We start from the raw sequence: 14,574 nt of genomic DNA on the forward strand, positions 1-14,574 counted from the left end.
TAATGATATGTGGCAGATGTCCGCCAATGCCCGTGGCGCCAATGTCCGCCCTCACCATCCCCACACTCAACCAGTCCCTCTTACGTTGCCAAAACAAACCAGAACATAGAAACACACTAGGAGGCAACAACTGTCTGTAATGCTGTCATTCAGAGGCATTACTGTCTTCTGGGGGCTCATACAGTGTAATGGCTGAAGCAAGGTCCCCATCTCATTTCCACCGCACCCCTCCAACTTTCCCTCCAACCATCGCTTTTCCAGTCTTCCACATCCTCATTCAACAGATTCTCTCTTCTCTACCCGTCTGTCCATCACACAACCTTTCCCTCAATCAGGGTGTGGTTGTCCCTACAGGTCTCCACGTCACAAAAGAAGCACCACACACTTGGGCCATGTGAGTTCGTCCTGCATCGTGCTGGAGTCTGACCTACGCCTGAGCCAAGGGGCCCCGTCACGTGGCGTTGAGAGGAAAGGGGTGGGGTGGACTTCAATGAGCAACTGGGGTTTTAGTTGGGGCTTAAAATGACCAGCAAGCCCTTGCTGTAGCTTAACTCCCTCCAAAGCACGGGGATTAGAAGAAGCCTCCGCACACTGCCAACGACTCAATCAGAGGCGTCACAGCCACCACAGGCTCTGAGAGCGCGAGGGCTCAGCTGCGCTCCACCCGTGACGCCGCACCACAACAGTCTGACATGTGTGTGTGTGTGTGTGTGTGTGTGAGTGTGAGTGTGAGTGTGAGTGTGTGTGAGAGAGAGAGAGAGAGAGAGAGAGAGAGAGAGAGAGAGAGAGAGAGAGAGAGAGAGAGTGAGAGTGTGTGTGTGTGTGTGTGCAGGGCCACGTTTGGGCATTGGGCAAAGGGGCTGCTGCCCCGGGCCCCGGCCACTAGGGGGCCCCGGCGCAGGACATTTAAAAAAGAAAACAAATGTCTTATTGTCACCTGTCTTTGCCCGTATCAATGCATGCTATCACAGACAACAATGGCTTCGCATGAGACAATTAGGAAGAATGAAAGCGGAGCTCGAAAAAAGAGAGAGCGGCAGCCAGACGTTCTCAGTAAGGCGCGCCACAACGAGAGAGAATTGCCCCTGTGTGTGTGTATTCACACCAAATAGGTCTAGGTTACCATAACTTCCCAACTCTGCACAGTATTCCATTAGGCTATTTACAATTTTCTGTAAAGTTTGTAAACGCGTTATCAAAATCAACTTAATGCAGAACTATGCACGCGTGCACCTTTTGTTTGAGCAGGAGCCTACATACGCATGCTACACAAGTTGTCGGCTAGCTTGTTGTTTTCTATTACTATCTATGCTGGTTATCAGCACACAATGTTATAAGCTAATTCATTAACTCGAAACTCATCATGGATATAACACGTTTTTTTTAAAAAATGAAAACAGAAAGGATGGAGACAGCAAAGCGAGGAGTTATTTCAAATGGGCAAGCTGCAAGCACAAGGTAGGCAAGATTATTGTGCTTGTCAAAATGGCTTGCATTACCGCTGTTTAAAGCCATTTACGTGAACGTAGCCTTCGCTAGAACAAAACTAAAAGGTAACTTTAGCCTTTATAGGGCTATACAAAGTTGTCCAAATAAATAGGTCGTTGTTAGACGTTGTTGTTGTAAAGATATTGCATGTGGATGTCATTAGCCTACTATGTAGGCTACTTTTTAACTGACCAATGCAGGAACCTAACTGGGACAAATATTATCAAAGCGTTGAAAGTTAGGTGGGTGTGTGCGTACCATCGCATTTATTCCTGCAGGCGCCCTGTCCACTTTTTTTTTAAAACGAGGATCAAAATAGTGATAAGTCCACGTCTAGGCATACTACTACCCCTGTCCCTGACAACGTTACCGTTATCGACTACAACACCCCCCTTGTTTGTATTTGATGTGGTTGGGCGGTGTGTGTGCGCTAGACTGCGTGTTTCAATGTATTTGACGTCGTGGCTGGCTAGGGCTGTGTGTTAACAATGTAAAGACAGCGTGTTACAATGCATCATGATGTGGTTGTGTGCGTGCGCGCCTAACTCTAGGCTACAATGTTTCATGAGTTCAGAGTTCGGGAGTTGCACATTTTAGGCCGACCTGGTTACCACTGGCAGTTTTTTTCAAGCCTTAGTTTAAATAATTCATTGATGGTAATAATATAATATTTCATGGTTGATTTTTTTTTTTGTGCATTGCCCCATGTTTGTAGGCTACTTGTTTTTGTATGTTGGTAAAACTGTATATTGGTTATACAGTTCCACAATATAAATGCAAATTTCATTTTTACATTATCTGTCAAAATTTAATTGCCTCTCTCTCTCTCTGTCTCTCTGGGGAGGCCTCTGCCCTGGGCCCCAGATGACCTTAACCTGGCCCAGCTTTTGCCAACAGGATGGGTTGAAAAAGGGTCAATTTTACATTACAGCTTCGTACGACAACCTGTATCTCTAACACTTTTATTCGGTTTTAATATTTCTATTTCACACCAAGGCACAAACACAAACAGAAACACAGACACAAACAGCACACAGTGAACACACAGTGAGGTGAAGCACACACTAATCCCGGCGCAGTGAGCTGCCTGCTACAACGGCACTGCACTTCAGCCGCAGCCCACTGGTCGGGGCTCGAACCGGCAACCCTCCGGTTACAAGTCCAGAGTGCTAACCAGTGGGCTACAGCTGCCCCGTGTGTGTGTGTGTGTGTGTGTGTGTGTGTGTGTGTGTGTGTGTGTGTGTGTGTGTGTGTGTGTGTGTGTGTGTGTGTGTGTGTGTGTGTGTGTTTAACCAGTGGGCCACGGCTGCCCACAAAGGAGAGTGCAAGGAAAAGGAGTGCAATTCATCTAGATTTACGGTTCCTTCCATACGCTATAATTTGACTGTGCTAAGGCAATCTCAGAGCTTCCATCTGTATTTATTTGATCACAAGCTCCACAAGGAAGACGCACAACACTACACACAGAGATAACAACGGAACCTCCTGCTAAAGAACACGTCTGTTTTCGGAACACAAAAGTTACAACACAGGGTGACGTAAAAGGTATATTTACTCCCCCCCACCCCCAAACCCCACTATCATAAATCATGAAGCGCTCAGGCTTTCCAACAATCCCCTCCCCCACACAAGCCAACATCCACACGGCCGCCCACACACAGACACAGACAATAGAAAGACAGCGCAAACGCTTCCTCCTGCGGCGTTGGACACACGTTTGGACAGGACAGAGAGGGATGGAGGGGGATGAAGAGCGATGGAGAGGGGCGAGAGAAAGAGTGAGAGTGAGTGAGTGAGAGAGAGAGAGACAGAGACAGAGGGAGAGTGAGTGAGAGAGAGACAGAGACAGAGGGAGAGTGAGAGAGATAGAGAAAGAGAGAGACAGAGGGAGAGTGAGAGAGATAGAGAGCGCGAGAGAGAGAGCGAGAGAGAGAAAGAGAAAGAGAGAGACAGAGACAGAGGGAGAGTGAGTGAGAGAGAGACAGAGACAGAGGGAGAGTGAGAGAGATGGAGAAAGAGAGAGACAGAGGGAGAGTGAGAGAGATAGAGAGCGCGAGAGAGAGAGCGAGAGAGAGAAAGAGAAAGAAAGCGCATGTAAAGGCTCACTCTGCATCGGATCAATCTTGTGATATCTGCTGTAGACCTGCCGAGGCCAGCAAGAAGGCATCTCGCCTTCAGCAACCCCTGATCAATATTCAATTACCTGATCAATATTCAATTACCTATTATTACTTCCACAGTATTGCTCTGGCCTGTTGCTTCCTGAATCCCAAGAATGACCGGCGCTATTAAAGCTAAGGCCTAAATCCTCATGCCGCCGCACAGCTGCATGCATCTGGTACAGCAGGCCCCCTTCTGACAACTCCCAACAAAAGGTTAAAAAGGCTAAAGGACTTCAAGCATGACATCTCATCCTAAAGGGAAAAAACCCCAACAACGGCAGGCTAAATATAGGCTTGGCTGTGGCGGGATTAAAAAGCCGTCCTCACCAGACACCTTTAAGGGGCTCACAGCAGTCCCCAGTGACGAAGCGGTTCTTAGGATCCGGTATCACATGGACGGCCGCCAGACTAAAGAGCCTAGGGCATAAACCGCGGCCGGCAAATGGAGGGAGTAAAGCCAGGGACAGGCCAGGTAATGGACAGGACAGCAGTGTCCAGAATGGCCTGAAAAGACAGGACGATCCAAAGACGAATGGATCTGAAGGGTCTGTGGCTGTGTGATTTAGCACTGCGACGCTCAACATTACCTTCCGTATCCGTATACACATCACACACACACACACACACACACACACACACACACACAGGGAGGCACAACATAACCTTTCGTATATGTACACATACACACACACACACACACACACACACTTCTGACCAGAGCATGTATACACACATACACACACACACACACACACTTCTGACCAGAGCATGTATACACACATACACACACACACACACACACTTCTGACCAGAGCATGTATACACACATACACACACACACACACACACACACACACACACACACACACACACACACTGGGAGGCTCAACATTACCTTTCGTATACGTATACGCGCACACACACACACACACACACACACACTTCTGACCAGAGCGTATACACACACACACACTGGGAGGCTCAACATTACCTTTCCATTTGCACAACATTCAGACACAATGGGTTCATCATAACACGATATGTTCTTTAGAAACTCCTCTTTTCATGAAGGCCAGACTAACTTGAGACATGACAAGACTCGTACTACATGTAAGATTCCATCATTTCATGTCTTGAATTTCCCCTTGGGGATCAATAAAGTATCTATCTATCTATCAGAGTGTGTCTTTCTACCCAGCAGCACTACAATTATTGGACTAAACACAGTGGGGCAGGGGTCAACGAAGGACGATGTAGGAGACCAACAGGAGGGTTTTACCATTCGCTGCGTTTACCGATAGGCCTTTAAATCAGGCCTGGAACTCAATTAGTGAAATTTGCTGTTCTAGGACATGAGGGCTGATTTGCGAGCAGAGAACCGTCTGCTAAAGAGTGTGTGAGAAAGAGAGAGAAAGAGAAAGAAAGAGAAAGAGAGAAAGAAAGACCAGATAGAGACAGAGGAAAAGGAACAGAGAGCTGTGTTTCTGTGTATGTGAGCCAGAGAGAGGAGGCAGACTCCATCAAACTCTTTATTAAATATCGACATTGACAATTCTCTCTCTTTCATCCATTCTAGACATCCTCTGACAGGAAATGGCATTCCTGGGCCCCTTGTTTCACATGAGACACAAAAACATCATAAACATTCTTTGCCGGGAGACATTGTCCCAGGCTGCACAGGTAATGCTGTTTTGAGTCAAAACCAGTGATAGCCTACTATATACACTTAATAGATACACCTATATGAATCTCCAATTCTAGGGAGTTTTCCCTCGCCCCTCATGGGCCCTCTCTGAATATTTAACACTCTGTAAAGAGCCATGAGACCAAGTGAAATTAAACTGAAAATTGAAATTGAAATTACTAGTGTGGCTCACTTTGGCTAACTGACACGTGTCACAGCTGTTCATATGAGCCCTATGAGACTATTCCAGAATCATTCATATTGTGAACCAGGGCTCTACACTAAAAAAAATTTCCAGGAGCACTTGTGTTTGGGCGCACAGTCAGTTCTGTACTTAACTTACACATAATCTAACATTACACTGCAGCTAACAGTTAAACATGACAGTGCACCAATTGAAAAGATTAAGAATGACTGACGACATTTAGGCTACAGGAAACAGGATTTTAAAGATCAGTGCCTACTGTCTGTTCTATGCGAGTCTGTTCTATTTTCCTACATTTTGTTAATTTAGCTAATCCAAATATGCCTATGGTGACCTATCTGACTGCATACTGAATACTACTACTAAAACAGTCCATTTGCTCTTCCACAAAATCCAACATAGTCTAATCAAGGATATATTTTTTATACTTTTATTTTTTATTTGAAATATCTGCATTGATGGGGGCAGTTAGGCAAACATTAGGCCTACTTTCGTTTTGCACTTCAGCTTCAGTGTAAACAAACAAGAATGCGTGGAAGCCTGGAGTTGTCAGTAGCGTTCTACCTTTGAATAAAATGGGAGTATTACGGGAGGCTACTTTTGTGCCTGTTCGCTACAGCTATATTTTGCATATTGCAGCCAATACGTCAACTGGGCTAAAAGGCATGTTAGGTTACCTTTCGTTCTCTCACTGCATTCTCAGAATCTCATCCTCTTCCTCCTATATCCGATGAATTCGGTGGATAGAAGAACTAATTTCTTCAATCTTTGCAACTTGGCTGGCTAGTCTAACTTTCCGCTTTTTCTGTGCGCTCTTGGATTTGATAGAAGCGACTACTAGCGAGTCACAACGCGAAACTGCTAACGTTGATGGGAGGTGTAGTTTTTATGCTGCATTCGCGACATGATTCTATGGTTTGCACCAGTAATGTTTCTCGATGTTGCGGTGTATTTTGTAGACAAACATTGACATGTTTAGAAGTCATTCGCACCAGTGCGCCTAAATATTTTTTTGCACTCGCACGCAATCATTTTTACTCGCATGTGCGAGTGAAATGGGCGCACTATAGAGTCCTGTTGTGAACTAATGTGAACTCTACCCAGTCTGAAATGATATTGAGATGTTCCTGTCTGTTTTGCTGATTGTCATGAGTTTCTGCTTTGCCTATTTAAGTTCCTACAAAAAGTGGATAAAACCTTGTGTGAACGCATGGAGAAGAAGCCAAAGCTGGCCGAGGCCAGCGTTGTTGTTCCTCAACACGATCAGAAGGTACTGTCAGTACGTACTCCAATGATAAACCAGTTTCATGAGTTAATCAGATTACTGTCCGACACGAGTCTTAGTGTACACGACTTTGACCTGTGAATGATACCGCAAGTCTGCGATTCAGTGTTTAGGAAAACAAAGGCCACCTACAGGCCAGGACACCTGTATCAAGAGTGCTTTTAGCATGTGTCATTGGGGTTAAAAGGGGTAAAGGTCGCTAACACATACACCAGTGCGACAAACACACACAGACACACACGCACCTGGGAGATGAGTGGTAACCCTTACGTAACATAATTACCTTGAGTACAGATTTAACTCCCAAAGCTGGGCAGCCTGTGTGATATCTGACCAGAAATCCCCCTGCCACCTGCCCCCATAGCACCATCGCAGACTCACACAGTGCTGCCCCAACTAGTAAAAACAGCATGCAGACCTGTGCCCACTAAATATCTACTAAATGCACTCGGGCGGTCGGTAACATGTGAATGAGCACACCGGCTTAGTCTCCTCTAACTGCTATGGGGAGTGAGAGGACAGTGTGCGGCTTTTCAGAGGAGGTAAAATAGCTTTTGCTACATCATTTATAAAGCGCAAAGAAACTTTGCTGTTTAACACTCAGGTAGATGGAAAAAGGGGAAGAGGGTTTATACAAAACTGGGCCATCGGAGAGAGGCTGGAGGACACAGGTAGACTAACAAACAGGCTTATGAAACACACACACACACACACACACACACACACACACACACACACACACGTGAGCACAACACACAAGAATAGCATACAAGCCATTATCCTTTGTGGGAATCTAGCCTAAAATGTGTGTGTGTGTGTGTGTGTGTGTGTGTGTGTGTGTGTGTGTGTGACAACATAAAGGGGAAAGGGAGAAGAGCATATCCCGAGAGCATGTCTTCTGCACCCCCACAGGCCTCAGGGAAGGGGTGACCCCTCTAAACATGACAGGTGCTGAGAAGAAGCAAGCGCCGTCACATGACCGGACAAGAAGCCCTCTTCAAAGCCAAAACTACTGGGGGACGATTGCGCAGTGAGAATCCCAATCAGGCCCCTGTGAAACCTGCGTTGTGTTGTCCAGCCCTGCACCTGCCCGGGCTCGAACCCTCGGACTGGGAGGCGGGCTAGCATAGGAGGCCAAAACCCACATCTTACACCTGCACACACACACACACACACACACACACACACACACACACAGAACCATGAGGCCAAAACCCACGTCTTACACCTGCGCGCGCACACACACACACACACACACACACACACAAGCAAGCATAGAAGGCCAAAACCCAAGTCTCGGCATCGGGAGGGTGGTTAACTTACTGCACAGCTACTAGACCACACCAGCTGGCTACCATTACACCTGCACGCACACACAGACACAGGCGCATACACACACACACACACACACACACACACACACACACACACACACACACGCACACACACACACGCTTTTGGGCCCTTGCTGAATACTGGATACATAAACACAGGCAACATCAGTCTAACCAAGGCCTCACAGTGCATTCAGTAAAATTGAAATACACCCTACGATGTTGTAAGTGCTTGTTCTTGTGTTTAAGGCCTCATTCTGTGGTAACCTAGACCTGAACCAAGGCTGTACTGTGTGACATACATTTTCTACGTGCTACAAAAAAAAAAAAAATCAGTCTGTCACAGATAATTTACCAGCATAGCACTAGTGGGATACAGCTTTGCTTTAGATATACATTGCATGCGTGTGATAATGAGCCGTTTGTTTGTTTGTTTGAAGTATGTGTGTAAACTGTCAAATTTGAACTCACTGCAGGCTTTACACTCAGCATACCACTGGTCTCACTTAGTAGTACTTGATTAGCCAAACATGGTGAAACTATTGGTTCCAAAAAAGCTTCACAACACTTTCACTAGGACTGTTTTAGCCACAGACCTTCAGCTATCTTCTGTGGGCTACGCACCGTCTGTGTATGGGATGGTTTAGTGATGCATATCATGGATGTGCGATTTATGACATGCCAGTTACCCTGTTCATTTGCACTACTGGTTAGATGTAAAACTGTAGCCTATTTTGTTGTACTGGTATTTTACTCGGGCAATGAAAATGGAGTTGAATCTACTCTAATCTTAAACTTGGAAATATGAACTGTTTTTAACTAATTAACTGACTTCCAATGCATATTTAGAAGCTGTTAAAAAAGAAAATCACTAAAAAAAAAAAAAAACATAGCATGACCTCTCCTGATGGCTGTTATGTGCTACAATCAACCTCTGTGGCACCAGTGCTATGTGCAAAAAAAGTTAAACATAAAGTACAGCGTTGTGAACACTGCCTACTCGTGCATTTACTCAACTTCACAAGATTCCAATCGGTCATCACACAGAAGTGGTAAGTGCGCCAATTTCTCTTTCTGACCCTCATTGACTCGCTTTTCTTTCTCACGGATCTTATGTGCGTGCATTCTCCACAGCCACCCACTACATGCACACAGAGAGGGAAAATAAAATCCCAGATCTTTGCGTTTTCATCAGATGGGATGAGCTACACTGATAGGCACTCCTCTGGGATTACGGATGATTTCAGGATTAGACAGCGGGTCAAGACCCATGATTGCTTTTTGTTTATTTTTACCCATTTTATTTTTAAAACGTTCACATTTTCGATCAAAGCTAAAAAGCATGTGTAGCGCAATCTGAGAGCAGCCGGGGTTACATAACTGACAGAGTGAGTGAGTGTGTGTCTCTGCTGCTACAGAAAATTGCACATCACACTGTCAATTAGAACTTCCGGGTCATTAGTCTAGCCTATGTTAACACCCCCCCCCCCCGCCCCCCCAAACAAAGGGGTATTATAGCAGAGATAATCATAAATAAACAGATTGCGATTTCAAACACACCACTCCAGTTCACTTAACCATAGTGGCCACTGTTCGAAAATGTATTGTGTTATACAACAAGCAAATCTAACCTAATTGAGCACTACCATAACACCAACGCCATTCCTTGCTTGGACACCCTTTGAGTGAACAACTCATTGTCCGCTGTATCTCTGCATCACTGCTTGACAATGTGGAGAGCGGCACGCACGCACGCACACAGCAAATGGCAGAAAAGTGCTCATGGAACCTCTTCAGAGTGCACACTAGGGTAAATATTAGAAAGTAGCTTTGAATCAACATTTATTTGAATAATTTAATACTGATTCATGAAATCCAGAGATCAATGCTTTAATGCACTGTAGTCCTCCACGTTTTTCCTATGGAGGCTTGCCTAAAACAAACATTTAATGAAACTTTTTGGGGTTTAGTTCTTAATGTAAATATTTATATTTCTAATAATGCACCATGTTAAAGGGCTTATTGTACAATGTCCAAGCCACATTGGTTGTAACTTAAATATCTCTAGCGGAATCAAATCATATCTTAAACTGAATTGAGATCTTGTGAATCAGAGTGGAAACGATTCAATAAATCTGTGCAGCACCCAGCCCTAGTGCGTGTGCACACGTGCACACACACACACACACCTCAGGCCTTTTCATTCACCTCCATCCAGCCAAGGCTGGCTGAGATTCAACACACTCATCCCTTCATACTGCCCCACCTCACAGAGCTCTTTACCTGTACCAGGAATAGATGCGCACAGCCCAAAAGCACTGCCCATTCAGCACATGGCAAGGGGCACACCCTAGCAATCCTCCATGGCCATCAAAGCAGCGTTAGGCCATAGAGTTCTGGTCTACGACTAGCAAACGGACTAGCCTACCTAAAAAGTGTACAAAAACCTTTCAAATACCACCAACCACAACCCAGATGGCGTGAATTAAAGCTTGCTAACAACTAACTTAGCCTTTTTCTGCGATACTGAGTGCGATGCTGGGTGCTCCTTCCCAGCCCCACAAAACAGCTCAGTGCATAACCTGGCCTAGCAGTAGACACTGGTTTGTCCTTTGCATGACCATATTCCATCAAAAAGAATTTGAAGATGGCACCAAAAGGTAGCTGCTTGCAAAAACATACCTCAGAAATTGGTAGATTGCTACACGGTGTTACTTAAAATGCCCATAAGCTTTTGCTTCTACAAGGCAATGATGAATTTGTGTTTACTCTGCGTTAGGCTACATGATGATTGCGCTCTGCTCATGTGCATGTAGTTTCCCTGAACCAGGTCAGGCCCACACAGGCTACAGCATCTTGAACATGGCTAATTTCACAAGTGTAGAGAGAGATCAGCACGAGATGACAGCAGTTTCACAGACACTCGCACTGCACAGGGTAGTTTAACCCCTTGGTGCATAACATAGATTTCGGGAGCAGTTAAAAAGACTGCATTAGAGGGGGCTGCACAGATGAGTGAGTCGATCTGTCACCAGGCTGACAGAATTCATTAGGCAGAGTAATTTCCAAACTGTCATGGCGGGAAATGACGTGGGCTCCGCATGATTGATTTCTACATTCTCCACCGAGCACCTTGCTCGTTCAGTGCCACCTGCGATACTGGCACAGAAGTGCAGCGTTTGATCAGCCATGCAGGTAGAAAAATGATTATGTAATTGACTTCCCATCATTACTTTCCATTTCCACATCTCTGTATGTAGAACCAATTCTATACTGATATGGAGAGTGTGATTGCAAGTAATATTTCAGACAAGTTTTTAATGGACTTTTTCAAGAGTCAACAATCGAACTATTTCTTTTCAGCAAATTGCCACATCTGACACTACTCCATGCAATACTAGAAGCCATATGTGCTCTAGTGAGTAAAAAGTTTACAATATGTCCTGACTCCTGTCATTCTTCTGCCCCATAGACACTTAGGATACATCTGAATCAATATACACCACATTGTATGTTTCTTTGATACTATTGTAATGATACATATAGGCCTAATATGATTTTTTCATCAAGACTGTATGATACATTTCTGTATGATAGCCTGCTTATTTTTCTCTCGTACTTGGTCAGTGGTTGGCTTGGAGCAATCAGAAATTCGCTTCATAGTTGAACTGCAATTCAACAAAATGAATAAAGACAGCCACCAACCTCACTGTTGTGTCCTCTCAAATTGAAGTTTATTCTCTGAGGTGTCGTCCGGTCCCTTCTGCAGTGGCTTGAAGTGAACGTCACTCCTACAACACCCCGGCCATTCCCCGTCGCGAGCCAGCCCTCCTCATAGTAGCGCTTCCGACACACCGGCTTCTCCTTCTCGCTCTTCGGCACGCGCCCTTTCCAGGACAAGCAGAGGATGTTCGAGTCGCTGCAGAGCACGGGGCCATGCTCGACCGCCGCGAACATTCCTGCCGCCAACAAACGGTTCTCCGATGTAGTAGCAAGGTGTTTCACGGGTTTCGTGCCAAGACACTTGAAGTGTCAGTGCGGGCTGGGCGCAAATGCTGCGGTCTGTGAGTTCATAGCACAAAGGCCACTACTCTGGAGTCAGCGATCCAATAATGATATCCAAAATAGGCGATGTGACCTTTTGAGATGAACTTCGTGTGGTTTGGGATCAGGGATATCTGGGTGGCGTTGCCAAAGTGATCACCTCAAATGTTCCATGATTCGTTTGTAAAATAATGAACGAGATGACATGCATAAACGGAAAAGGCACGTTGATCAAGTCATTTCAAAGTCTACAGTGAATAGATTGCTTGTTTTGTTTGGATTGACTTCAAATTTTTCTTCGTCGTAGGCTATCCTTACTTTTCAATCATCCGTGTTAACTCAGTCATTAATGTTCAACAGCAGTGTTTTTAAACCACCAATGCAATCGCCTATCAACTTAACGACATAATTAAAAAGGAAAAAACTTCACCTTGCTCTTGTCACCGGCGGCAAGGTGTATTTCTTTAATACCCGCGATCGTCTACAGACATCCAATTTACTCCACTTAGAGGCGCCGAGTCTATGCCCGTCATTTCTGATGCCTTCTCTACAGTGTCAACATAATCCCAGAAATCTACTCCAATCATCTGACAGCAAAAGCCGGCTTGTGGTGCCAGTGGAATTGGTAGCTACTTTTATTTTTCAGCGATGTCCGAACGAGTTGAAAGTGAAGTCTGAATGGGTAATCATCATCTGTCCTTCCGCGGGAGAGCGGAACCCGGCAACGTCATTGCGTCATTGATTTTCGCTCCAATCAGCGCCGGGAATCCCTTCAAAGATGAAAGCCCAGAAGCGCAGTGACATAAAAAAAATAAAAAGAAAGAAAAAACACCTACGTTAGGTGGAGCACCACGCACACGAATAACAGAAAATTGGCCTTTCAAATGTCACAAGCTTACGTTAACCACAAAAGGAAACCTAGTTTACCATTTGATAAAAAAAAAACAAAGGAAATGTAGGGGCTCGGCTCGGCTGCTGTTCAAGCATTCATCAATTTTATTTTCCTTGCTAAAAGTCTAAGTCTACACATTTACGGAAAGCCAAGGTGTTGACAGTCAGGCAACGAATAACAAAGTGAAAAATACACTGAAATTACTACTTTAAAATGGCTGCACATTGACGAATCTTTTAGAAATGCTGCTTGACAATTAAAACAGCACAAATACTAATAAGCCTAATAATAAAGCATACCTGGTGAATCCCTTCAAATAATGTGATTAAAGCTTACTAAAACGTTCCCTTTCCCCAATAAACAACTGCTGAGCTATAACATGCAGTAACAGATCATGTCTTACAATCGTGACATAGCCTACACGGCACCCCTTTGGCTATATGATATATGATAGGCTACAGCTTTATCGCAAGTCAATTAAAATGACCATCTTCAAATCACAACTAGCAAATGAACAGACTAGCAGCTATAACGTCAATTTGGGTCATTCAGACATGACATAAAAGTTGGCTAGTATGCAATCTCCACTACAAATACATAGTCAAACGACCGGAGTGCCACTGTTGAATCATTCCAATTTTTCTATCCACATCTAAGGTCAGACAACTTGACAATTTCTACTACAAATACATCGGCCCAATACCTAGTATTTTGATTCATGTAAACAGCTCAAGTTAATCACTATTGTACAATTCACATACAAATCGTGATGCATCTTCCTATGTTTTATCACCTTCTCATTATAGATATATCTGCCTTACAACATACAGAAATAACGTTATATTTTAAAGCAATTTGATATCTAACGTTATCGTTAGCTTGTCTAATATGAACGTTAGCCAACATTAGCAAGCCATCATTAACAATAATATGCAAGCAAAACGGTTATTCAGTTGAAAAGTGACATTAACAGGAGTCTAACTGCAGTCATATTAGTAAATTAACACATTAAGTTCATTTCACTGTGCGTCAAAATCGAAATTAACCGAATCTGAAACGTGATAAAATGCTTACCTTTGTCGTTCAATGTTTGATAGCCTGAGCCACCTCACTATGCAGGGCCCAAATGCTGGGTCACGTGATGGTCACATGATTCCTGTCTTTGGCAGCTTTCCTGTCAGTGTATGAGGAGAGACAACCAAGGCCGCCCCTAACGGGCAGCCTACAACTTTGCACACTTTGTAGACTACGCAAGAAAAACACACTGCTTATGTAAATGAGGGAATACTTGCATATTTGATCTCAAGGGGCGAAATCTTCAAGTTGAAAGTCTTTAAGGATTGAAAACTAAATCAACATAGGGCTGGATTCACAAGGATTTACAAAGTAAAAATGTTTAAAATCACAGACTGATCCAATGTGCATGAATTCCATCATTTGAACTTATGTGCTTCAGTTAGGTTAGTGAGGTAAGGTAAAT

The 14,574-nt window shown here is 44.4% G+C and overlaps 1 protein-coding gene across 2 annotated transcripts in view; it reads right to left on the reverse strand.

The window, feature by feature from the left end:
* Positions 1–14,292, reverse strand: part of tulp4a (TUB like protein 4a) — a 33,926-nt gene extending 19,634 nt beyond the window's left edge. For both annotated transcript variants that reach the window (XM_042095204.1, XM_042095203.1), the window contains exons 1-2: positions 14,169–14,292; positions 11,864–12,972 (exon numbers count right to left, since the gene is read on the reverse strand). In XM_042095204.1, the coding sequence (XP_041951138.1) occupies positions 11,864–12,115 (252 nt within the window). In that variant the 5' untranslated portion in view covers positions 12,116–12,972; positions 14,169–14,292. The remainder of the gene's footprint in view (positions 1–11,863; positions 12,973–14,168) is intronic.
* Between the last annotated feature and the right edge of the window lie 282 nt (positions 14,293–14,574).

This window comes from Alosa sapidissima, chromosome 6 (genome assembly GCF_018492685.1).
Source record: "Alosa sapidissima isolate fAloSap1 chromosome 6, fAloSap1.pri, whole genome shotgun sequence".
Lineage (NCBI taxonomy): Eukaryota > Metazoa > Chordata > Actinopteri > Clupeiformes > Clupeidae > Alosa > Alosa sapidissima.